The sequence below is a fragment of the Gorilla gorilla genome, chromosome 11 (assembly GCF_029281585.2).
Source record: "Gorilla gorilla gorilla isolate KB3781 chromosome 11, NHGRI_mGorGor1-v2.1_pri, whole genome shotgun sequence".
Lineage (NCBI taxonomy): Eukaryota > Metazoa > Chordata > Mammalia > Primates > Hominidae > Gorilla > Gorilla gorilla.
Genome location: NC_073235.2, coordinates 144249394 through 144275147, shown reverse-complemented (window position 1 = coordinate 144275147; position 25754 = coordinate 144249394). Strand labels below are relative to the sequence as shown.

At 48.4% G+C, this 25754-nt stretch overlaps 2 protein-coding genes across 3 annotated transcripts in view; one reads left to right on the top strand and one right to left on the bottom strand.

The window, feature by feature from the left end:
- The window catches only part of THAP4 (THAP domain containing 4), a 54621-nt gene extending 29857 nt beyond the window's left edge, over positions 1–24764 (top strand). For both annotated transcript variants that reach the window (XM_031007174.3, XM_031007175.3), the window contains 4 exons: positions 481–640; positions 3656–3765; positions 4734–4837; positions 24444–24764. In XM_031007174.3, coding sequence (XP_030863034.3) covers positions 481–640; positions 3656–3765; positions 4734–4837; positions 24444–24563 — 494 coding nt within the window. In that variant the 3' untranslated portion in view covers positions 24564–24764. The remainder of the gene's footprint in view (positions 1–480; positions 641–3655; positions 3766–4733; positions 4838–24443) is intronic.
- On the bottom strand, positions 17359–19914 carry LOC134756696 (uncharacterized). The gene has a single exon (XM_063695438.1). It carries the CDS (start codon positions 19244–19246, stop codon positions 17399–17401), a length of 1848 nt encoding a protein of 615 aa, XP_063551508.1. The 5' UTR covers positions 19247–19914; the 3' UTR covers positions 17359–17398.
- Positions 24765–25754: the final 990 nt, after the last annotated feature.

The following is a 25754-nucleotide window of genomic DNA, read 5'->3' as shown; positions in this document are numbered from 1 at the left end:
TACACAGGCTGCTGTGAAGCCCCAGCCCCTCCTCAGGGAAGCGGGGTCTTACTTCCCGTTTAAACCCCGCCTGCCCCTGGGCTCCTCACACTCTGCCTGCTCCGAGACCCTGCATCCCCTTTTCGTTTTCTCCCTCATGCTCTTTGTCTCCTTCACACACTCTTCACGCCAGGGCACCGTGCCTCCCATGTGAGCTGCTTTCAGCCTTGCTGTAGGACGTGAGGCCTCTGGCTTTGCTTGCGCCCTGCCTGGCCCCTCTAGGATCTCTTTTCTCTGCAGGAACTGCAGAGGCTTCTGAAGCTGGATCTCTCACTATGACATTTACAGTCGCTTGACCATTTCCTCCCCCTCTTGACAGGTCCCCCAGGATTAGCTGTGGCCACCAGAAGCAAGCGTCAATATGGAACGTGCATTCTGCTTATAGCTCAGCAAGGCATGGTTGGAGGGAGGCCACTGATAGTCTCATTCTTTTGTCCTCAGAGCCCCCCAAGATGAACCCAGTGGTGGAGCCACTGTCCTGGATGCTGGGCACCTGGCTGTCGGACCCACCTGGAGCCGGGACCTACCCCACACTGCAGCCCTTCCAGTACCTGGAGGAGGTTCACATCTCCCACGTGGGCCAGCCCATGCTGAACTTCTCGTAAGTTGTCTCCCTCCACCCCACCCTGCTTGACTCATGGGCCGCCTAGGTCTCTGAAAATAATTCCAGACTGATCAAAGACAAAGGCCAAGCAGGAAGGTGTAAAAGGAACTTGTCCGTCTATTTCAGAAAGGTGTCCTCTTGCCTGAATGTGCAACTGAGACACAGAGTGGTAAAAATGATACTTTCTGGTTCTGTTATATTTTTGGAGATATTAAGCTGACCACCAAATTACAGGCTTGTTAATCCAAACATAAAAACAAATGCATGTACTTAATTTATGTATCAAAATTAATCACCCTGGCCAGTGCGGTAGCTCATACCTGTAATCCCAGCACTTTGGAGGCTGAGTCAGGAGGATTGCTTGAGCTTAGGAATTGAAGACCAGCCTGGGCAACATAGTGAGAACTTGTCTCTACTGAAAAGTATTTAGCCAGGTGTGGTGACACATGCCTGTAGTCCCATCTACTCGAGAAACTGAGGTGGGAGGATTGCTTGAACCCAGGGAGGGCCAAGGCTACAGTGAGCCGTGATCATAACACTGTGCTCCAGCCTGGGTGACAGAGTGAGAACCTGTCTCAAAAAAAAAAAAGAAAAAAATTAGTCACCCAGTATTACTGAAAATAATAGTGCATGGTTGTATTTTACACGTACCCCTGAGCTATTTGGGGTCACAAGGAAGCTGTTAGTATGTGGTTCTCATATTCTTACCGTACAAGAAAGCAAAAGCCCCTTGAGGTCCCACAGTATCCCTTCCCACCACCTGCACCCCACAGGTGGAGAAATTGCCTGCTTTTAGGGAGATAGCAGTGTAGGTCTCTGAAGTAGAGGAGAGCCACCAGGGATGGGGAGTGGTTGAAGTATCTTTATTTTTTAATTATAGAAGTAATACACAGTTTTTTTAAAGTTTAAACAAAGTATAAAAAGCAAACCCTTCCTTAGTCTCCATTACACAACTATGTGTTAAGAATCTTATTAAACCAACTTGGTACTATTCGTATAATGCCGAGCAGTTTCAGAACGGGGCTGGGCACCTGGCTCTCGGACCCTCCATCCCCTTTTAGAAGATCTCATTGTTTTTAAAAATAGCTCATACCTTTTTATATTATTATTGATTGAATGCATGAGGTCAAAGTAATACATCTGCACAGAAACCAAAAGGTGAGAATTCTGGGTAATACAAAATAACCCAGAACCCAAGCAGTCTTTTTTAAACTATAGATTATAACCCACGAAAAGGTCAGAAAGTCAATTTTGTGACTAGCATTCGAAGAAAAATGAACCAGAGTGGAAAATATATTTCAGTAAATGTGATGGTATGTGTGTTTGTGTGTGTGTCCTAGAATATGGTATAAATGTATTTCTTTGTCGGGGTTATGTTAGTGAGCATGTACCATTCTAGAAGGTGTAGCACCATCACTAGCCCAACAGAAATTTATCTTGGCCCAGCGCGGTGGCTCATGCCTGTAATCCTAGCACTTTGGGAGGCCAAGGCGGGTGGATCACTTGAGTCCAGGAGTCCAAGACCAGCCTGGGCAACACAGTGAGACCCTAAAAAAATTTGTTTTAATAAATAAATAAGTTTATCTTGGCCAGGTGCGGTGGCTGACGCCTGTAATCCCAGCACTTTGGGAGGTCAAGGCAGGTGGATCACTAGAAGTCAAGAGTTCGAGACCAGCCTGGCCAATGTGGTGAAATTGTGTCTCTACTAAAAAAAAAATACAAAAATACAAAAATTAGCCGGGTGTGTGGCTGGGCACAGTGGCTCACACCTGTAATCCCAGCACTTTGAGAGGCTGAGGTGGGCAGATCACCTGAGGTTGGGAGTTCAAGATCAGCCTGACCAACATGGAGAAACCTGGTCTCTACTAAAATTACAAAATTAGCCGGGCATGGTGGCGCATGCCTGTAATCCCAGCTACTCGGTAAGGCTGAGGCAGGAGAATCGCTTGAACTCAGGAGGCGGAGGTTGCAGTGAGCCAAGATCGCGCCATTGCACTCCAGCCTGGGCAACAAGAGAGAAACTCTGTCTCAAAAAATAAATAAATAAATAAATTAGCCGGGTGTGGTGGGCGCCTGTAATCCCAGCTACTCAGGAGGCTGAGACAGGAGAATCATTTCAACCCAAGAAGCGGAGGTTTCAGTGAGCTGAGACCGCGACGAGCCTGGGTGACAGAGCAAAAAAATAAATAAATAAAGTTTATCTCTAAGAATCATAGAGATGGATTCCCTATAGAAACTCATAAGGTTGGTGAAATGATAAATGAGGCTTTTTTTTTTTGGTTTGGTTTTTTGGTTTTTATTTTTGTAGAAACAGGGTCTGTGTTGCCCAGCCCTGTCTCGAATTCCTAGGCTCAAGAGATCTACCCGACTGGGCCCCTGGAAGTGCTGGGATTACGGCCTTGAGTCACCATGCCAGCGAGTTAGTTTTTAAGCCGTGGTTTTGTGCCCTCAGTTCAAGATGCAGGTGCCTGTCTTTTACTGTTGAGAATTTGCACTAATGATTGAAGGGTGATAAGAAACCATACCATAACTCAGCACCTGTTCTGTTTTTTACCGTAGGAATTGATTAGATTCTTACACAAGAGCATAGCTCAAAAGAGAAAGATTGTGTTAGGATGAGGTTTACTGCAAGGGAGTGCTGAGGGCTGACTCTGTGTGAGGCCTGGGCTAACGGGCCTAGGGCAAGGATATGCCCTGAGGCGATTAAGAACAGCCCGTCTTCAGGAGCTGAGGGTCAGCAGGTAAGACAGACACACAGCCAAAATGAGCAAGGTGGTGGAGGGGGCGGGCAGGTGTGTGGGCGTGGCTGGAACAGCCCGTCTTCAGGAACTGAGGGTCAACAGGTAAGAGAGACACAGCCAAAATGAGCAAGGTGGTGGAGGGGGCAGACAGGTGTGCGGGTGTGGCTGGAACAGCCACCTGGAGGGCAGCCTGGACAGTTCTGGCATCCACGCAGCCCACACCATCTTGGAGGCCAATGCCTGGGCTTCTCAACTCCAACTTCCCGTCCAGGTTCAACTCCTTCCACCCGGACACGCGCAAGCCGATGCACAGAGAGTGTGGCTTCATTCGCCTCAAGCCCGACACCAACAAGGTGGCCTTTGTCAGCGCCCAGAACACAGGTGAGGCCCAGCTTGCGGGGCGGGAGTGCTGGCCATGGGAGGCCGCTGCCTGCATTCGAAGCAGGGGTGCAGGGATGCCCATGTGCGACCCTGCTGAGGCATGTGCTGGTGGGGACCGTGGGGATGGCCCTGAGTGTTGAGAGTGGTCGTGGGAGCCTGCGGGGCCGACTGTGTAGCTGTAGGGGCCTCCTGCACACAGGTTGTGTGCGTGCAGCCCCCTGACCATGAGGGCCCGTTTACCCAGTGCCACGTCTGCAGAAATGGCCGTCAGCTGTGTGCATTCATTAGGAATTGCTGGAAAATAGGTGGGGCACAGTGGCTCACGCCTGTAATCCCAGCACTTTGGGAGGCCTAGGTGGGCAGATCACTTGAGGTCAGGAGTTCAAGAGCAGCCTGGCCAACATACTGGAATCCCGTCTCTACTAAAAATACAAAAATTAGCTGGGTGTGGTGGTGCATGCCTGTAATCCCAAGCCACTTGGGAGGCTGAGGCAGGAGAATCACTTGAACCTGGGAGGCAGAGGTTGCGGTGAGCCAAGGATGCGCCACTGCACTCCAGCCTGGGCAACAGAGCGAGATTCTGTCTCAAAAAAAAAAAGAAAAAAAAAACCAGCCTGCGTGACTCTAGATCAGTGTTTCTTCCTGGACGTCCATTCCCACCTGTGACTTTTGCCACTGCATGTGCTAGGGGTGGTTCTGCCAGGCTGATTGGTGGGTGGAGGTGGGAGGGCTGGGGCCCAGTCTGGAGAGGGTGGCCTTCCATAGAGCACCTGCCTGTGCTGTGAGGAGAGTTGTGGCTTTCCCTCCATATCCACAGGGTGAAGTGGGGAGGAGGAGAAATATCGTTGCCTCCACAGCTGCAGAGTTGGGGCCTCCTGTGGAGTCCCGGCTTGCAGGCAAGGAGAGTCAAGGCTGCCTCTCTGCAAGCCGAGCAGCTGCTGGGTGAGCTGACTGTCCTTCCCTTGCAGGCGTGGTGGAAGTGGAGGAGGGCGAGGTGAACGGGCAGGAGCTGTGCATCGCATCCCACTCCATCGCCAGGATCTCCTTCGCCAAGGAGCCCCACGTAGAGCAGGTGAGCCCAGCCCTGCCCCCAGCACGCTCCTGTCTTGTGTTTGCAGCGGTCTGTGGAGTCAGCCTCTTCCTCTTCCGTGAGGTAGTGCGTGTCTTGCCACTGTGCCTCACAGGCCTGTCTTCACTGTCTCCTTCTTTTCCCTTCTCGGACCATCCAGGGTGGATGTTCCCTAAATTCATTGCCCCCTCCTCGGCTGGTCGGTGGTGTGGTTTTTTTGAGGTTTGTTGTTTGTCACAAACATCCTTTTACATTTGGGTTGTCCACGTTTACAGATATATCCATATCTATTGATAAATTTTTCCCAGTTAAATTGCTGGATCAAAGGACAGGTACATTTTAAATTTGATACACACTGTTAGATTGTATTTCTTCGTGATTATCCTCCCACTATCTCTTGCATGAGGGCAGCTGGTTCCCTACTCCTTAACAACATGGTGTATTTTCAGAATTTCGGTCCTTTCAAATCTGAGAAATAAAAGATGAAATCTCACTCATGTTTTGAATCTAACTTAGAAGCAGGAGGGCTCATTCCCCATGCTCACTGGCCGTTTATGCTTCTTATTCTGTGCACTTGATATTCAAAGTCTTTGCCTGTTTTTCTACGGATTGTTCTTTTTTGAGGCGGAGTTTCGCTCTGTTGCCCAGGCTGGAACGCAAAGGTGGGATCTCGGCTCATCGCAACCACCGCCTCTCAGGTTCAAGCGATTCTCCTGCCTCGGCCTCCTGGGTAGCTGGGATTACAGGCATGCGCCACCACGCCTGGCTAATTTTGTATTATTAGTAGAGACAGGGTTTCTCCATGTTGGTCAGGCTGGTCTTGAATTCCTGACTTCAGGTGATCCACCCGCCTCAGCCTCCCAAAGTGCTGGGATTACAGGTATGAACAACTGTGCCTGGCCAGATTGTCCTTTTTTTTTTAAAGATTTGTAGGAACTTTCTATATGCCATGGGTTAATCTGTTGTCTGCTTTATTTGTGACACATACTTCTCTAGTCTGTGGCCTGGTCCATGATGGGCTGTGCCCCACAGGTGCTCAGCTTTCCTGTTGTTGCCTCTGGACTGTTTCCAATGTCTGGATTTGGGTTCTTGCTAGGGAAGTTGTTGTCCACTCCAAAATGATAAAACCACTCCAAAATGATAAAAATATTCTCTCATTTTCTTTTTTTTTTTTTTTTTTTGAGACGGAGTCTCACTCTGTCACCCAGGCTGGAGTGCAGTGGAGCAGTCTCGGCTCACTGCAAGCTCCGCCTCCTGGGTTCACGCCATTCTCCTGCCTCAGCCTCCTGAGTAGCTGGGACTACAGGTGCCCGCCACCACGCCCGGCTAATTTTTTTGTGTTTTTAGTAGAGACGGGGTTTCGCTGTGTTAGCCAGGATGGTCTTGATCTCCTGACCTTGTGATCCGCCCGCCTCGGCCTCCCAAAGTGCTGGGATTACAGGCGTGAGCCACCGCGCCCGGCCTATTCTTGCATTTCTTGTATTCTTACAGCTTTCCTTTTTACATTACCACCTAGATCTTTAATCTCTCTCACATTTGTTTTTTGAGTGACGCAGTGTATAATTCTAACTTTTCCAGATGAGTGACCCAGTGGTCCCAACACCATTCATCGAATTCCATCCTGACTCCACAGATTTGGAATGTCATACATACATTAAACCACACCCACATAAATATAGGGGTCTGTTTCTTTTTTTCTTTTTTCCTTTTTTTGAGAAGGAGTCTTGCTCTGTTGCCCAGGCTGGAGTGCAGTGGCACAATCTCAGCTCACTGTAGCCTCCACCTCTCGGGTTCAGGTGATTCTCCTGCCTCAGCCTCCCGAGTAGCTGGGATTACAGGCATGTGCCACCATGCCCAGCTAATTTTTGTATTTTTAGTAGCCATGTTGACCAGGCTGGTCACAAACTCCTGACCTCAAGTGATCCGCCTGCCTCAGCCTCCCAAGTGCTGGGATTACAGGCGTGAGCCACTGTGCCCAGCCTTGTTTGTCTTTCTTCGTTGCTTGTCCACTTCCTTACCAGTAACACATTTTTAGCTCTCACAGCTGTATATTACATGTTAATGTCTAAGGGAACGTTTCCCACATTTTTTCTCCAAATTTTCTTACTCATTCTTAAGCATTTCCTCTTCTAGATGAACTTTTGAATAAACATCTCAAGGCTTATAAAATGTATATCAAGACTGCATTGAATACATGAATGAATTTGGGTAGAATTGACATATTTTCATGGGTAGCAATATACAGCAGTGTGACAGTGTATTACGGTGACTTTAGGTCATGTTTTGTGTATTTTAGTATATAGAAAAGCTTTATTTCTTTATAGTTTTAATTATACAGGTCTTGTACATTTCATGTTAGGGTAAACTCAAGTGTTTTATCATTTTTGTTGCTTGTAAATAGATTTTTTCCCATTTAATCTTCAGATTGATTATTGATAATTGTGTGGACACTTCTGATTTCTCTGTGTTGAACTGGGCCACTGGTGTAACTTTCAGACAGCCAGGATCTTAGGCACAGCATGGATAGAACAACAGGCGTGAATGTTTGTTGCATGCTTGTCCCTGACTCTAGTGGAAATAGTTCTGTGTGTCACCACCTGTAAGATGCTCACTGTAGATTACTTACTGGTAGATAAGAAGGTAGCTTTTTTTTTTTTTTTTTTGAGACAGAGTCTCAATCTGTTGCCCCGGCTGGAATGCAGTGGCACAATCTCAGCTCACTGCAACCTCCGCCTCCTGAGTTCAAGTGATTCTCATGCCTCAGCCTCCCAAGTAGCTGGGGTTACAGGCATGCACCACCACACCCAGCTAATTTTTGCATTTTTAGTACAGACGGGGTTTCACCATGTTGGCCAGGCTGGTCTTGAATTCCTGATCTCAAGTGACCCACCCGGCTCAGCTTCCTAAAGTGTTGGGATTGGGCATGAGCCACTGCGCCCAGCCGGATAGCCTTTTTTTTAGTTGTAAAATTTTTCTACTTTTTTTTTTTCCAGTGCAGGTGCGTATCTTGGTAAAGGCAGTCTTTTTCAGGTTAAGAAGATTCAGTTTCTAGTATGCCAAGAATTGTATTCAGAAATGAATTTTGAATTTCATCAAATGCTTTTATAACCTGTTGGGGATGAATCTGTTTTTCCCCCTTGTCTTCCTCTTGAAGCTGTTAATGCAGCTTAAGCTGTTAATGCAGTCCTCACTGCAGGAGGTGAGTGGCCAGCAGGTGAGTGGGCATGACCTCCTGAGCTCCACCTCCTGTCCATCAGGTGGCAGCATTAGATTCTCATAGGAGCGCGAACCCTGCTGTGAATTGTGCGTATGAGGGATCTAGGTTTTGCTTCTAATGAGAATCTAATGCCTAATGATCTAAGATGGAACAGTTTCATCCCAAAACCACCCCCACCCCCACAGCTGTGGAAAAATTGTCTTCTTTGAAACCAGTTCCTGGGGCCAAAAAGTTTGGGGACTGCTGTAATAAATTATATTAATAGCTCATCAGTGTTGGATCATGGTTGATTTGGGGGGATAACCCTGAGTTGTCATGATATGTTGTTTTTAGACATCATTGTCCATTTTGGTATTGGAGTTATTCACAGGCTAGCTGGGAGCTTCTTAGCTTTTGCAAATGTTCTCTGGCAAAGAGTGGCCCCGTGGGAGTTGGTCGGCCTCTCTGGGAAGGAATCTGGTAACCAGACCTAAGCTGTGCTTTTACTTTGTTCCGTGACTGCTCATCTCTCCACGTTCTTACTTGGCTCCATCTGCAAATTCATGTTCTCCTGGAAAAGTGTCCGTTTCATGAGATTTTCAGAATTTTTGGAAGAAGTAATAGATACTGTTTTCTCTTGATCTGCTGTTCTATGTCACTTCTCTTTTACTGATGTTTTGTGTGTGTTTTCTCTTTTTCTTGATCATACTTGTCAGAGGTTATCTATTTTACCAGGGTTTTTTGTTTTTTTTGTTTGCATGTTTATTTTTGCTAAATAACTAGATTTGGGTTTTATTAATTTAACAAAAAGTGGCTCTTTTTCTGCAAATAGAGGGAGGAGACAGAGACGATGGAGTTGGGAAGCCTGGGCATGACGCTCAGGGGAAGGCTCTGTGCCATGCAGCCCCTGCACCCTGGGGGCTTTGGGGACCTCTACCGAGCGACTTAATGGACAGAAGCTGGAAGCACAACCTGAGGGGCTGGGCCTCCCCATTGGGTTGACATCAGCAGGACTGAGGAAGCCAGGAAGCACACACAGAAGGCAGGGACCTTGAGGCTAGAAGGAGAGCAGGAGGCAAGAAGAGCTGGGTCTTGGAGGGCCAGTCCTACTAGGCTTGTGCGGGGGTGAAAGGAGCTGTCCGTGTTATTACAGTGTTGGGGGAATTTCCTGGGACTTTGTTTGTAGCCAAATACAAAGTCAGTGTTTATCATCTTTCCAATATGTATTGGGGGAAATGTGTCTTCCTTGTTAGGTTCAGAGTTCTGTAGCTTTATGTGCTGCATAAAGAAGTTTTCCAGCTGGGCGCAGTGGCTCATACCTCTAATCCCAGCACTTTGGGAGGCTGAGGCAGGTGGATTACCTGAGGTCAGGAGTTCGAGATCAGTCTGGCCAACATGGTGAAACCCTGTCTTTACTAAAAATACAAAAATTAGCCAGGCGTGGTGGTGGGCGCTTGTAATCCCAGCTACTTGGGAGGCTGAAGCAGGAGAATCGCTTGAAACTGGTAGGCAGCGGAGGTTGCAGTGAGCCGAGATCGCGCCACTGCACTCCAGCCTGGGCGACAAGAGCGAAATTCCATCTTGGGGAAAAAAGAAGTTTCCTTCAGTGACGGACTGACAGACGCCACTTATGATGGTCAGGCCATAAGATTGTAATGGAGCTGAAAAATTTCTCACTTCATGAGTGAAAGAAGCCATCTAATGTAGCACAATTACTTTTTAAAAATAAAAATGTTTATAAATTTAATGCAGCCTAACTGTACTGTATTTATAAAGTCTATGTAGTGTACAGCCATGTCCTAGACCTTCACATTCACCCATCACTCACTCACTGACTCACCCAGAGCAACTGCCAGTCCCGTCAGCTCCACTCATGGTGCATGCCCCAGACAGGTGGACTTTTTGTTGTTGTTGTTGTTGTTGTTGTTGTTTTTGAGACAGAGTCTCGCTCTGTGGCCCAGGCTGGAGTGCAGTGGCGCAGTCTCGGCTCACTGCAAGCTCCGTCTCCTGGGTTCACTCCATTCTCCTGCCTCAGCCTCCTGAGTAGCTGGGACTACAGGTGCGCGCCACCACACCCGGCTAATTTTTTATATTTTTAGTAGAGTTGGGGTTTCACCGTGTTAGCCAGGATGGTCTCCATCTCCTGACCTCGTGATCTGCCCACCTCTGCCTCCCGAAGTGCTGGGATTACAGGCGTGAGCCACTGCGCCTGGGCGACAGGTGGACCTTTTTATCTTTTTTGTTTTTTCCCCAGATGTTTTGAAGGCAACAATTTAGATTTTTTTTTTTTTTTTTTTTGAGACAGAGTCTTGCTGTGTCGCCCAGGCTGGAGTGCAGTGGCACAATCTCAGCTCACTGCAACCTCTGCCTCTGGGGTTCAAGCAATTCTCCTGCCTCAGACTCCTGAGTAGCTGGGATTATAGGCCCGCGCCACCACGCCAGGCTAATTTTTGTATTTTTAGTGGAGACGGGGTTTCACCATGTTGGTCAGGCTGGTCTCAAACTCCTGACTTCATGATCTGCCCACCTCAGCCTCTCAAACTGCTGGGATTACAGGCATGAGCCATCACGCCTGGCCTAAAAATCTTTTATACTGAATTTTTACTGCAGCTTTCCTATGTTTAGATGCACAAAGACTTTGCATTGTGTTACAGTTGCCTACAGTATATAGGACAATCTGTCTACCGTACGTATACATATACACGTAACTATATGCTGTGCAGGTTTTTCTAGCTAAGGAGTCATGGGCTGTCCCAGAGAGCCGAAGTGTGGGGGAGGCCATTCCATCTAGGTTTGTGTAGGTGCACGCTGTGGTGTTTGCACAATGATGACATCACTGAATGGCACATTTCTCAGAATGTATCTGTCCTTAAGCAACCCGTGGCTGTTTTTCTTTCAATCAGACTTCCTAATCATGATTGAAATTCTCTTTGGCCCTTTTTTCTTCTTCATCTGTCAGTTTGTGAGTTCTGCTACGTAGCGTTCCCACTCAACTGACCCTTATTTCTTGTTCGTTGGAGGTAAACGATCTCAACTCTTTGAACTGATTCATTTAGTTTTTAGCTCCATATTTAGCCATGAGGTGTGTTGATTGCTTCCTCTTAACATTGCTGACTACGCCTTACCGACCGAGCGTCTGCTCACCGTGGATGAAGAAGATTCTGCTCCCGTACCCAAGACCCCAACTCGGTTCCCATGCATGTCCTACTCCCGCCTTCCCGGAGAGTGTGTGTCCTGATTTTACTGGGTTGCCACTGTTACAGCCGAGTCCCCACGCTCACAGCCAGATCACGGGCTCCATGATGGCTGTTCCTTTTCCGTGTACCTTTTTTGAGTTAAAAATGTTATTTTTTTTTTGTTTGCTTAATGTTTACATGCTTATCCCTGAATCAGCACCATGTGTTCTGCCGGTATCTAAAACTCAGCTTGGGTACTCAGATGTGATACCTGAATTCCACCTGCGGAACTCTTAGAGCTGCTTGGTCTGCTCTGTTAAGACCAAGGAGTAGAGCTGCCGTCCTGAGACTCCCTCCCCACTACCCCCGCTTCTCTTGGAACTCCTGAAGTGGCCTTTTCTTTTCTAATCTCCCTTACTTTTTCCTCCCATCTCTTGCTCTGTTTTCTGGGAGGTTTCCTCGTTGTTGATGTCCAGTAGTTGTATGGAAGATTTTGTTTTGCTGTTGAACTCATACTCCCTGATCCCCCTTTGTCTTCCATGCACCTCGTTCTTGGCGTCCTGTTCTCATTTCATTCATGGACACAACAATTTCTCTACCTCCCCAAGGACATTAATGGTAGACTTTGGTTTTCTTCTTCCTCCACCATACCTGTATTCCTTCCAAGTTGCCTTTTTTTTTTTTTTTTTTTTTTGAGACGGAGTCTCGGTCTGTCGCCCAGGCTGGCATACAATAGCGTGATCTCAGCTCACTGCAACCTCCGCCTCCCGGCTTCAAGCGATTCTCCTGCCTCAGCCTCCCGAGTAGCTGGGATTACAGGCCTGCGACACCATGTCTGGCTAATTTTTGTATTTTTAGTAGAGACAGGGTTTCACCATGTTGGCCAGGCTGGTCTCCAACTCCTGACCTCAAGTGATCTGCCCACCTCAGCCTCCCCAAAGTGTTGGGATTACAGGCATGAGCCACCGCGCCCGGCCTTTTTTTTTTTTTTTTTTGGAGACAGAGTCTCACTCTTGTCGCCCAGGCTGGCATGCAGTGGCATGATCTCGGCTCACTGCAACCTCTGCCTCCCAGGTTCAAGTGGTTCTCCTTCCTCAGCCTCCTAAGTAGCTGGGATTACAGGCTCATGCCACCATGCCTGGCTAAATTTTATATTTTTAGTAGAGACGGGGTTTCACCATGTTGGCCAGGCTGTTCTCAAACTCCTGACGTCAGGTGATCCGCCCTCCTCAGCCTCCCAGAATGCTGGGATTACAGGCGTGAGCCACCATGCCCCGCCCCAAGTTGCTTTTAATTTTATGTTTGTTTGTTTGTTTGTTTTGGTTCTGGATTGCATCTTATAGGCCACCTTTAGATGTCTGGGGTCCCTTGGACCACCCCTAGCCAGGTTCACTGGGAGGCCTCATAGGACGTGGCAGGAGCTGACTTATTACAGTGGAAGGACATGGAGCACGGTCAGCACAGGGCAGGGCACGGGGCAGAGTCTGGAGGAAACAGGTGTGAGCTTCCAGCATCCTTTCCACTTGCAGCCCACGGGACGCGCTCCATTGCCCAGCATCACATTGTAGCAACAGGAGTGAAATGTCCCAACTAGGGAAGCCCTTCAGAACCTCAGTGCCCAGGGTCGTTCCGGGGCTGGTCTTGCAGCAGCCTCTGCTTGGTTCTTGCTCCCAGTGTCTGGGCACAGCTGAGGCCCAGATTCTCATGTCACCCTCTGCTGGTAGAGGGAGGCACAGTTGCCTCGGTATGGGGAGCTGGTGGCGGAAGCTGGGGAGTGACTGCTGCTGCCTTGTTTGTGTCCATGTTTGTTTGCCATATACCTGTCACTCAGCATGTCTCATGTATTTCTTCTTTTTTTTTTTTTTTTTTTTGAGACAGAGTTTCGCTCTTGTTGCCCAGGCTGGAGTGCAGTGGCGCCATCTCAGCTCATCGCAACCTCTGTCTCCTGGGTTCAAGCGATTCTTCTGCCTCAGCCTCCCGAGTAGCTGGGATTACAGGCACGTGCCATCATGCTGGGCTAATTTAATATTTTTATTAAAGATGGGGTTTCTCCATGGTGGTCAGGCTGGTCTTGAACTCCTGACCTTAGGTGATCTGCCCAGCTCAGCCTCCCAATGTGCCAGGATTACAGATGTGAGCCACCACACCCGGCTGTCTCATGTATTTTTAACAGCTTTTTAAAGATATAATGCAGGGCTGAGTGCGGTGGCTCACGCCTGTAATCCCAGCTCTGTAGGAGGCCAAGGTGGGCATATCGCCTGAGGTCAGGAATTCGAGACCAGCCTGGACAACATGGTGAAACCTCATCTCTACTAAGAATACAAAAAAATTAGCCAGGCGTGGTGACAGGCGCCTGTAATCCCAGCTACTGAGGAGGCTGAGGCAGGAGAATTGCTTGAACCTGGGAGGCAGAGGTTGCAACGAGCTGAGATGGCGCCACTGCACTCCAGCCTGGCGACCGAGCGAGACTCTGTTATCAGAAAAGAAAAAAAAAAGATATTCACATACTATTCAAATCGCTCAAAGTGTGCAATTCTGTGGTTTTTAGTATGTTCACAGCACTGTGTACCCATCACTACAGTTAATTTCAGAACATTTATCTTCTGTGGCACAATCATAACTCACTGCAGCCTCAACCCCCCTGGACTCAGGTGATCCTCCCACCTCAGCCTCCTCAGTAGCTGGGACTGCAAATGCACACCACCACACCCGGCTCATTTTTTTGTTTGTTTTTGATTTGGGGTTTTTTTTTTAAGAGAGGGTCTCATTCCATCACCTAGGCTGGAATACAGTAGCAAGATCTTGGCTCGCTGCAACCTCTGGCTCCCAGGCTTGAGCGATCCTCCCACCTCACCCTCCCAAGTAGCTGGGGCCACAGGTGTGCACCACCATGCCCGGTTTTTTGTTTTTTGTTTTTTGTTTTGGTTTTTTTTGTATTTTTAGTAGAGATGGGGTCTTGCCACATTGCCCAGGCAGGTCTTGAACTCCTGAACTCAAGCAGTATACCCACCTGGGCCTCCCAAGATGCTGGGATTACAGGCATGAGCCACCTAATGAGCACGGCTACTTTATTTGTAGTTTTTGTAGAGACAAGCTTTTGCCATGTTGCCCAGGCTGATCTCGAACTCCTGGGCTTAAGCAATCCTCCTGCCTTGGCCTCCCAAAGTGCTGGAATTACAGGCATAAGCCACAACCCCTGGCCAGAACATTTTTTATACCCCAAAAAGACACCTGGTACCCTTTAGCTGTCAGCCCCAACTTCCATCTCCCCCAACCCCTGGCTACCACTAATCTACCTTCTCTGTAGATTGCCTGTCCTGAGCATTTCATAGAATTGGGGCCATAGACTGTCACTTAGTGTAAGGTTTCCAGGGTGTATCCAACTTGGAGCATGCCTCAGGCCTCACTCCTTTTCATGGCTGAATTATTCCATTGGTGATGTGCTGTATTTTGTTTATCCATTCCTCATTGATGGGCAAGTTGGTCGTCACTGAATCTTGGCTGTTAAGAAGAATACTGTGCCTCGCGTGGTGGCTCACGCCTGTAATCCCAACACTTTGTGGGGCTGAGGCAGGAGATCGCTTGAGCCCAGGAGTTCAAGACCAGCCTGGACAACATAGCAAAACCTGGTTTCACAAAAAATACAAAAAGTAACCGGGCTTGGGGAGGCATGCCTGTAGTTCCAGCTACTTGAGAGGGTGAGGTGGGAGAATCGCTTGAGCCTGGGAGCCGGAGGTTGCAGTGAGCAGTGACTGTGCCACTGCACTCCAGCCTGGGTGGCAGAGTGAGACCCTGTCTCAAAATAAATACATGAAATAATACTGAATTGCCTCTGAAACACATTTTCAAGCAAACCTGCTGTTTTCAGCCTTCATCCACGGCCACTCGTAGAGACACTCAGGCCACGCCATGGAGCTTTTGTGGGGTGTGAGGCAGGCTGTTCGCCTGTCCCCAGTGCTGCATTCAGCCTCGGCCTTCCTGGGTCGGCTGTGTCAGGTCCCCGTGTGCGTCTCATTTCCAGCCCCTCACGTTCTGTGGCTGTGTGCCACCTCCCCTCTGTCTCCTGTGGATTCACTCTGTGGACGGCGTTCCTTCACTGCCATTCCAGTCGGGGGCTGTTGCAGGAGCCGCAGTGCTGTCCTCACCCGGGAGGCCTCACCGCAGAGCTCTGTGCCGGCTTGCTGGGTGAGCAAGATTTTCATCTACATTTTACCGTTTTTTTAAATTTTTTACTTTTTATTTTATTATTACTTTTTTTTAGAGCCTTGCACTGTTGCCCAGGCTGGAGTGCAGCAGTGCGATCTCGGCTCACTGCAGCCTGCACCTCGTGGGCTCAAGCGATTCTCCCACATCTTCCTCCCAAGTAGCTGAGACTACAGGCGTTTACCACCACTCCCAGCTAATTTTTTGTATTTTTAATAGAGATGGGGGACTCACTTTGTTGCTCAGGCTGGTCTCAAACTCATGGCCTCAAGTGATCGACCCGCCTCAGCTTCCCAAAGTGCTGTGGTTATAGGTGTGAGCCACCGTGCCTGGCCAGCTTTTCCTTTAAGATGCATGGTATTTGGGATTATTGTTTCTCTGTAGTGTGAGGTAGCAGTCCCATTTTCCCTTTTTCCCCGTACAGATGTCCCGTGGCCCTTGTTAGGCACTGTGGCCCCGTTGACTGCTGTTTGGGGCATTTCCCTCCTTGGCTGTCAGGATTGATGCTGCCGGCCATAGCGTCAGACACGGTGTCCGCATGTGGATGCAGAGGTACCCGGTTTTTCCCCCTCGCTCTGGAGGAGCGGGCTGGAACCTCTTGAAGAGAGCGAGGCTTGTGTTGGGGAAGTGAGGCCTTCCCTTAGCTGCTCCGTGGCATCTGGGGGATCAGGCTGGGACGGGACGTGTGAGTGTCTTTACTGTTTGTGTGGGTGTTGGTGGGCATGGCCCAGACTGCAGGCCCCACAGAGGGTAGCAGTGCCTCAATGAGCTGTGTACCGAGCCTGGTGGAGCTTGTGAGCTCCCGAGGGTCCCTGGCCAGCTTGCCCCAGGGACAGCTTGTCACTCATGTCCGGTGACTGAGCAGTGGTGGCACACCCCAGGGGAGAACTGAGTGTGTTGGAAGAGGCTCGTGTGACTCTTTTTGGGAGGGCCTGAGGGGTCCCCAGGCTCCCGCTGACCTGCACATTCCCTGTGCTGTGTGTGTCTGTGCTTTGTAACTTCAGGGCCCCATGCAGTCTGTGCAGCACGTGCCTTGCAGCAGCCCTGAGACGAGGCAGGTCCAGGCCAGGCCCCATTTTACAGTGAGGCTCAGAGAGGCCCCCAGCCTGGCAGAGCCTCCCCGCTTCCTGCCTTATGTGGGTGGCTCTGGACCTAGCTTTGCAGCCTGGGCTGCCGCCGGTGACCTGTGAGCTTGAGCATCTTTTCACGTCGTTGCTGGGTCATCCTCCAGCGAGGTGCCTGTTCAGGTCTGGTGACCATTTCCACTGTGCCTTTTCTGGCTGACATGTCAGAGTTCTTTATATGATTTGAATAAAGCTCTTTGTTAGCTAAATGTGTTGCAAATAGCTTTTTCAGTCTGTGATTATCTTTTGAGTTTTACAAATTGTTTTTGAAGAACAGAGGTTCTGGATTTTATGTGGTTCAGTTTGCCAATCTCTTCCTTTATGGATTCTGTTTTTAATGTCTTAGTTAAGCAGTCTTTCCTCACTAACAGGTCAAAATATGTATTCTGAATTTTTCTGGACTTCACAGTTCAACCTAAAATCGTTCCTTTAGGTCATTAATCCACCTGGGGTTGAGTTGTGTGTATAGTGTGAAGTGCTGTCCCCTCTCCTTGTTCTCAGATGAGGGCCAGCTACCCTGCACCCTGCCTGAAGAGCCCGGCTCCCCTGTTCACCCATGCAGCTGCCCCCCGAGCCCCTCAGTATCCTTCGTCAGGGGTCTGCTTCTCACCCTCTCTCTGGTTCCAGGTGGTCTGTCAGTCCCTGTGCCAGTACCACACTGTCTTCATTATCATGGCTTCTACTTTTTAAAAATCACCTGTATTGAGGTATACTTTATATGGAATAAATGCATACACTTCAAGTGTGCAGTTTGATACATTTGGACAAGCATATATAATCTTGTAACGCTGCCCCAGTCAAGACTGAGAACAGTCCCAGCACCCTAGAAAGTCCCTGTGCTCTGCAGGCAGCCCCCGCTGCCCTCTCAAGCCCCCGGCCCGGTTTCTGCCACTGCAGACCGAGCAGCTCTGAGTGTCCTAGTGCCCATCATCATCAGCCGAGCAGCTCTGAGTGTCCTAGTGCCCCTCATCATCAGCCGAGCAGCTCTGAGTGTCCTAGTGCCCATCATCATCAGCCGAGCAGCTCTGAGTGTCCTAGTGCCCATCATCATCAGCCGAGCAGCTCTGAGTGTCCTAGTGCCCCTCATCATCAGCCGAGCAGCTCTGAGTGTCCTAGTGCCCATCATCATCAGCCGAGCAGCTCTGAGTGTGCTAGTGCCCATCATCATCAGCCGAGCAGGTCTGAGTGTCCTAGTGCCCATCATCATCAGCCGAGCAGCTCTGAGTGTCCTAGTGCCCATCATCATCAGCCGAGCAGGTCTGAGTGTCCTAGTGCCCATCATCATCAGCCGAGCACCTCTGAGTGTCCTAGTGCCCCTCATCATCAGCCGAGCAGCTCTGAGTGTCCTAGTGCCCCTCATCATCAGCCGAGCAGCTCTGAGTGTCCTAGTGCCCATCATCATCAGCCGAGCAGCTCTGAGTGTCCTAGTGCCCATCATCATCAGCCGAGCAGCTCTGAGTGTCCTAGTGCCCATCATCATCAGCCGAGCACCTCTGAGTGTCCTAGTGCCCCTCATCATCAGCCGAGCAGCTCTGAGTGTCCTAGTGTCCATTATCATCAGCCGAGCAGCTCTGAGTGTGCTAGTGCCCCTCATCATCAGCCGAGCAGCTCTGAGTGTCCTAGTGCCCCTCATCATCAGCCGAGCAGCTCTGAGTGTCCTAGTGCCCATCATCATCAGCCGAGCAGCTCTGAGTGTCCTAGTGCCCATCATCATCAGCCGAGCAGCTCTGAGTGTCCTAGTGCCCATCATCATCAGCCGAGCAGGTCTGAGTGTCCTAGTGCCCATCATCATCAGCCGAGCAGCTCTGAGTGTCCTAGTGCCCATCATCATCAGCCGAGCAGGTCTGAGTGTCCTAGTGCCCCTCATCATCAGCCGAGCAGCTCTGAGTGTCCTAGTGCCCATCATCATCAGCCGAGCAGCTCTGAGTGTCCTAGTGCCCCTCATCATCAGCCGAGCAGCTCTGAGTGTCCTAGTGCCCATCATCATCAGCCGAGCAGGTCTGAGTGTCCTAGTGCCCCTCATCATCAGCCGAGCAGGTCTGAGTGTCCTAGTGCCCCTCATCATCAGCCGAGCAGCTCTGAGTGTCCTAGTGCCCATTATCATCAGCCGAGCAGCTCTGAGTGTGCTAGTGCCCCTCATCATCAGCCGAGCAGCTCTGAGTGTCCTAGTGCCCATCATCATCAGCCGAGCAGGTCTGAGTGTCCTAGTGCCCCTCATCATCAGCCGAGCAGCTCTGAGTGTCCTAGTGCCCCTCATCATCAGCCGAGCAGCTCTGAGTGTCCTAGTGCCCATCATCATCAGCCGAGCAGCTCTGAGTGTCCTAGTGCCCATCATCATCAGCCGAGCAGCTCTGAGTGTCCTAGTGCCCATCATCATCAGCCGAGCAGCTCTGAGTGTCCTAGTGCCCATCATCATCAGCCGAGCAGCTCTGAGTGTCCTAGTGCCCATCATCATCAGCCGAGCAGCTCTGAGTGTCCTAGTGCCCATCATCATCAGCCGAGCAGCTCTGAGTGTCCTAGTGCCCATCATCATCAGCCGAGCAGCTCTGAGTGTCCTAGTGCCCATCATCATCAGCCGAGCAGCTCTGAGTGTCCTAGTGCCCATCATCATCAGCCGAGCAGCTCTGAGTGTGCTAGTGCCCCTCATCAGCCGAGCAGCTCTGAGTGTCCTAGTGCCCCTCATCATCAGTGGAGTCACAGCACAGGAACTCATTTGTTTCCGGTCTCCTTTCCTCACTGAAACGCTCTCAAGATTCAGCAGTTCTGCTGCATGTGCCACGTCTGCTTGTTGCTGTGTGGTGGTCCACCAGTGAGCTTGTCAGTTTTGTTTATCCTTTCTGTTGATGGATGTTTATTTTATTTGTTTCCAGTTCCGGGCTATTAGGAATAAAGCTGTAAGCATGTGTAGACCTAACTTTGTGTGGACACATGTTTTTTTTTTCCTCTTGGGTGCATACCTGGGATTGGAACTGCTGGGTTCTGTGGTAAGCACCAATCTCTTCCAGAGTGGCTGTCCCCCTTGACACCCCAGCAAGGTTGTCCCACAGCTTTGCCAAGGGTTGGCCTTTGAGTTTTATCCTGGCCACTACAGGGTGGTATTTCATTGTGATGTTAATTTGCACTTCCCTGCTGAGTAACAATGCTGCTCATCTTTTTGTTGTACTTATTTGCCACTTGTATTTCTTGTTTTGTGAAATGAACATTCAGATTTTTTGCCCATTTGTTTAAGTGTTTGTGTTATTCCTGAGTTGTAAGAGTCTGTTGTTTGTTCTGGGTATAAGTCCTTTATCAGGTGCACTTGCCAACACGATATTCCTATCCTGTGCCTTGCCTTTCTGTTTCCTAGACAGTTCCACTTGAAGAACCAAATGTTGTTTTTCTTTTTTGGGGGGTGGGGGGTTTCTTTTCTTTTCTTTTCTTTTCTTTTTTTTTTTTTTTGAGACATTGTTTGCTCTTGTTGCCCAGGCTGGAATGCAGTGGCCTGATCTCAGCTCACTGCAACCTCCACCTCCCAGATTCAAGTGATTATCCTCTCTCAGCCTCCCAAGTAGCTCGGATTACAGGCTCCCACCACCATGGCCGGCTAATTTTTTGTATTTTTAGTAAAAACAGGGTTTCACCATGTTGGCCAGGCCGGTCTCGACCTGATGTCAGGTGATCCACCCTCCTTGGTCTCCCAAAGCGCTGAGATGACAGGCATGAGCCACCATGCGCAGTCTAGAACCAAATGTTTTAATTCTGTTACCATTTTTTTTCTCTAGTCAGTGCTTTTTGTGTCCTGTCTTTAAATTTTTCACCTAGCCCAGGCAGCAAAGATTTTCACCTGCATTTTCTTCAAGAAGTTTTATAGTTTTACTTTAAGATATATGCTATTTGGAATTGCTATTTCTAGATGGTATGAGGTAGTAGTCACGTTTTTTCCATTTTTCCTCATACAGATACCTCGTTTCCAGCACCATTTGTTGAAAAGAGAACCCTTAACTTATTAAAGTATGCGGTGCTTTTGTCGAAAATCAACTCACTTTGTGTGTGTGGTTCTTCCCCAGGACTCTCTCTTCTGTCCCACTCTTCTCTGTTTCGGTCTTTATACTGTTACCATGCTGTCTTGATCACTGTAGCTTTATATTGAATCAGGTGATAGAAGTTACCCAACTTTTCTTCTTTTTCTTTTTTCCAAAATTGTTTTGGCTATCCTAGGACCCTTTGCATTTCCATATGAATTTCAGAATCAGCTTGTCAGTTTCTAGAAACATTTTCATTGGAACTACTTGAATTTCTAAATTAATTTGGGAAGAAGTGCCATCTTAGGCAAACTGAGTCCTCCAATCCAGTGCCATGGTAAGGTGCTCCATTTATTTAGATCAGTCTCATCCTATATTTTCTTGTAGTTTTCAATGTATTGGTTTTGCACACATTTTGTTAAATTTATTCCTACGTATTTTGTGGTTTGGGATGCTATTATAAATGATTTTTTAATTTTCCAGTTATTTGTTGCAAGTATATAGAAGTACAATTAGCTGTTGTATATTGATCTCGTATCATGTGACTTTGTTAAATTCATTCATTTCTGTAGTTTGTTTCTTTCTTTTTCTTCTTTTCCTTCCCTCCCTCCCTCCCTTCCTTCCTTCCTTCTTTTCTCTCCTTTTTTCTTTTTTCTTTCAATAAAAACAAAGTCTTCGTGTTGCCCAGGCTGGAGTACAGTGGCTATTCTCTAGTGATTTTTTTTCTTTTTTTCTTTTTTTTTGAGATGGAGTTTCTCTCTTATTGCCCAGGCTGGAGTGCAGTGGCGCAATCTTGGCTCACTGCAACTCCCACCTCCCCGGTTCAAGTGATTCTCCTGTCTCAGCCTCCCGAGTAGCTGGGATTAAAGGCATGTGCCACCACACCCGGCTAATTTTGTAGTGATTTTTTTTTCTTTTAACAGGGTTATTTAGAGATATGTTACTTATTTTCCAAATAATTGAGAATTTTTTAAATAGATTCTATTGCTCAGGATTTTTCATTCAATTCTATAAGGCCCAGACAACATACCCTCTAATATTTTAGTCTGTTAAAAAATGTTGGAGACTTATTTTACGCCCTAGTATATGGCCTAACTTCATGAATATTTCATGTACACTTAACGAATGTAGCATTCAATAGTTATAAAAGTCCCCTCCGCAAGCTGGAAACCCTGGGATGCCAGTGTCATGGCTCAGTCCAAGTCCAAAGGCTTCAGAACCAGGGAAGTCAGTGGTGTCACTCTTGGTCCTGGGCCAAAGGCCTCAGAGCCCTGAGGAGAGAGGAGGTGCTGGTGACATCTGGGAGTCCAAAGGTCGGGGGGCCTGGAGGTGTCCAAGGACGGGGGAGGAAGAGTGTATCCCAGCTCCAGCAAACAGATGGACATATTCACCTTGTCTTTGTTTTTATTTTATCTGGGCCCCCAGCCTATTGGATGGTGCCCACCCTCATGGAGGGTAGATCTTCCTCACCTGGTCAGTCACCTCTGGAAACATCTTCTCAGACATACTCAAAATAATCCTTTACCGGGTTTCTAGGTGTTCCTTAATCGGTCACCTTTGACCTTTGACACCTAAAATTAACCATGACACCCACACCCACCTCTGGCTGCTTTCAAGTTTCTATTTTCTTGCCTTTGATTATCAGCCAAAGTTTTGCTGTGATATAATTAGAATTTGTGGCTTGATATATTTTGTTAGGCTCAGAAAATTGGCCATGATCTTTTCAAATATTGCTTGTGTTCTGTTGTCTTTCCTATCTTCTTCTGGGTCTCTGGTTACACATGTGTTCAGTCTTTTGCAATTTTCAATGTGTCCCTTATGCTTTCATCCATATTTTCCATTATTCTCTAAGCTTCAATGTGGATATTTCCTACTGATCATTTTCCATTTTACTAATCCTTTCTTCATCTGTGTCTAATCTGTTTATTTCATTATTGGGGCCTTAATTTAAGTTATTATGTTTTTCAGTTGTAGAATTTATATTTTAATCTTTTTGATAAATTCTGATTACCTGCAGAAATTCTCCATATTGTCTTCTAATAACTCCAATATTGGTATCCCCTGGGTGAGGGTGGGGGTGGTGTCTATTTCCTGTTTTTTCTTTTGATGTTATCTCCTAGTAACCTAAGGAGTTTTTCTTTTTTTCTTGGATTCTAGACAATATGTATGAAAAATTGTAGAGATGACTTGAGGCTTCCTTTGATGTTATCCTCACCAAAGAGCAGTTCTGTGCTTCTGCCTGTTGGTCAAGGATGGACAGCTCGTGTTCAGTAGAGGCTGAGCTGGTTTGAAACTGGACTTCCCAGCCTGTTTCTGGTTAACTCTTACTCCTGGGATGTGACCCTTCAGGGACCCCACCCAAAGCTGGGGTGCTTTTTTTTTTTTTTTTTCTCTTGAGATGGAGTCTCGCTGTGTTGCTCAGGCTGGAGTGCAGTGGCGCGATCTTGGCTCACTGCAAGCTCCGCCTCCTGGGTTCACGCCATTCTCCTGCCTCAGCCTCCTGAGTAGCTGGGACTACAGGCACCCGCCACCACACCCGGCTAATATTTTTTTGTATTTTTAGTAGAGACGGGGTTTCACCCTGTTAGCCAGGATGGTCTCGATCTCCTGACCTCGTGATCCACCCGCCTTGGCCTCCCAAAGTGCTGGGATTACAGGCGTGAGCCACCGTGCCCAATCTCAGGGTGCTTTTTTTCTTTTTTTCTTTTTTTTTTTTTTTGAGGAGGAGTCTTGCTCTGTCACCCAGGCTGAAGTGCAGTGGCATGATCTCGGCTCACTGCAACCTCCACCTCTTGGGTTCAAGCAATTCTGCTGCCTCAGCTTCCCGAGTAGCTGGGACTACATGTGCATACCACCATGCCCGGCTGCGCCTCTCCTCCTAGACGGACACTGAATTCCAGTGTTTGTCCCTCCAGCTCCATGATTCCGAGAAGGCCCCACTTAGCTTCCCAGCCTCTTAGCTACCACATCCCTCTCAGCCTCCACCCCTTGAACCCCTTGACTTCCGGGCAGCAAAAGCATCAGGGCCAGTTGCTCCAAATTGGGTCTCACCTCCACACTTCCTTCTCTTTGGGGTGCTGGTCCTCGCTGACTTGGTGGTTCTCTGACACCTTTAAAGAAACTTCTTAAAACCTGGGTTGTTATCTGCAAGAGGGTCGGTCAGTTACAGAGTAGTCAGCCATGGCCATAAGCAGAACTCCATTTCATCCACTTCTGGTCCCCCCCCCCCCAACACATGACCCCCCACACGTCTGGGGCACTAGAGAGATAGTGCCCATCAGAGAATTGTCTTTTGACAGTGGTCACTCTCACAATTTGCTGGCAAACATTCTGGGCATATAGGGCTGACTCATTCGGGACTTAGCTGCCATAGGCTTGGATTCTTGTTGGAAACAGCTGCTATAATTTATTCTGATGAATTACTGTTCCAAAGATGGTATTTCTGAGCTTTCCAAGAACACATTGGACATCAGTTCTCGTTACAGTGAAAGTGGGAGGCAGTGGAGAAGGGAAGCATTGGAAGCTCAGCACTTGTCTGATCAGGTATATAATTTGTAGAGGCCAAAAAAAGGTGACTTCTCCCATCCAGGTACTAACCAGGCCCGACCCTCCTTAGCTTCCGAGGTCAGACGAGATCAGGTGCGTTCAGGGTGGTATGGCCGTCGACAAAAAAGGTGACTTCTAAATAAACAATCCCTGTGTTCACCCGGTGGTCTTCTGGAGGCAGCTGAAGGGCACCTGGATTGTGACATGCCCAGGGGCCCTGGGCTGTGTGTCTATCCTCCTCTGGCAGGGCCACTGCCTGGCTCACAGCCCGTGATGAGTGTGTGGCATGCAATGGGCACACAGGCATTGATTGAATCTTTTGAAGATAAAACTAAGGTATTTTTGTTTCATTCTCCTGCTCAGATTACCCGGAAGTTCAGGCTGAATTCTGAAGGCAAACTTGAACAGACAGTCTCCATGGCAACCACTACACAGCCAATGACTCAGCATCTTCACGTCACCTACAAGAAGGTGACCCCGTAAACCTAGAGCTTCTGGAGCCCTCAGGAGGGCCTGGCTACTGTGTCTCAACGGTTCGGCTCCTCGACAGACAGTCCCTGCAGCAGAAGTGGGTGTGGCCGTGAGCCTCTGCAGGCTCAAGAGTGTTGTCCAGATGTTTCTGTACTGGCATAGAAAAACCAAATAAAAGGCCTTTATTTTTATGGCTGAGGATTTTGAATATTATCACTTGCGTAGGCTGTACATTTTTTTTTATCTGCTGATGTTTGTTTTCCAAAGTGTTCCCTAAGAAATTAAGAAGGGGGCCGGGTGTGGTGGCTCAGGCCCGTAATCCCAGTACTGTGGGACACCAAGGCTGGCGGATCACCTGAGGTCAGGAGTTCGAGACCAGCCTGACCAACATGGAGAAACCCCGTCTCTACTTAAAATACAAAAAATTAGCCAGGTGTGGTGGCGCATGCCTATAATCCTGGCTACTCGGGAGGCTAAGGCAGGAGAATCGCTTGAACCCAGGAGTTGGAGGTTGCAGTGAGCCAAGATCGCACCACTGCACTCCAGCCTGGGAGACAAGAGCAAGACTCTGTCTGAAAAAAAAAAAAAAAAGAAATTAAGAAGGGATGAATCTCTTTCCTTTTCTTTCTTCTTACAGTTTTGACAAGATCTAAAATATTTGTAAATCTTCTATAGAGTTGGCCGGGCGCAGTGGCTCATGCCTGTAATCCCAGCACTTTGGGAGGCCAAGGCGAGGAAATGGCTTGAAGCCAGGAGTTTGGGACCAGCCTGGGCAACGTGGCAAAACCCCATCCCTACAAAAAAAAAATAGAAATATTAGCCGAGTATGGTGATCCATGCCTGTGGTCCCACCTGCTCAGAAGGCTGAGGTGGGAGGATCCCTGGAGCCTGGGTGGTGGAGGTTGCAGTGAACCAAGATCACACCACTGCACTCCAACTTGGGTGACAGAGCAAGACCCTGTCTCCAAAAAAAAAAAAGATGGCAGTCATTTTCTCATTACTTTTAAAGAGCCGAGTCTATATTTTCCTACAGATGGAGCATTCCCAAGAGGCTAGCTGTGATCTTAACATCATCATGTAAGTTTTAGTTTGTAACTCTAATACAGCTTTCGTTTTTGTGGGGTTTTTTTCACTATGAAAGTTTCCAAACATACACTAAACCCTTGTACCTGTCACCCAGCTTCAGCACCTGCCAGCATTTTG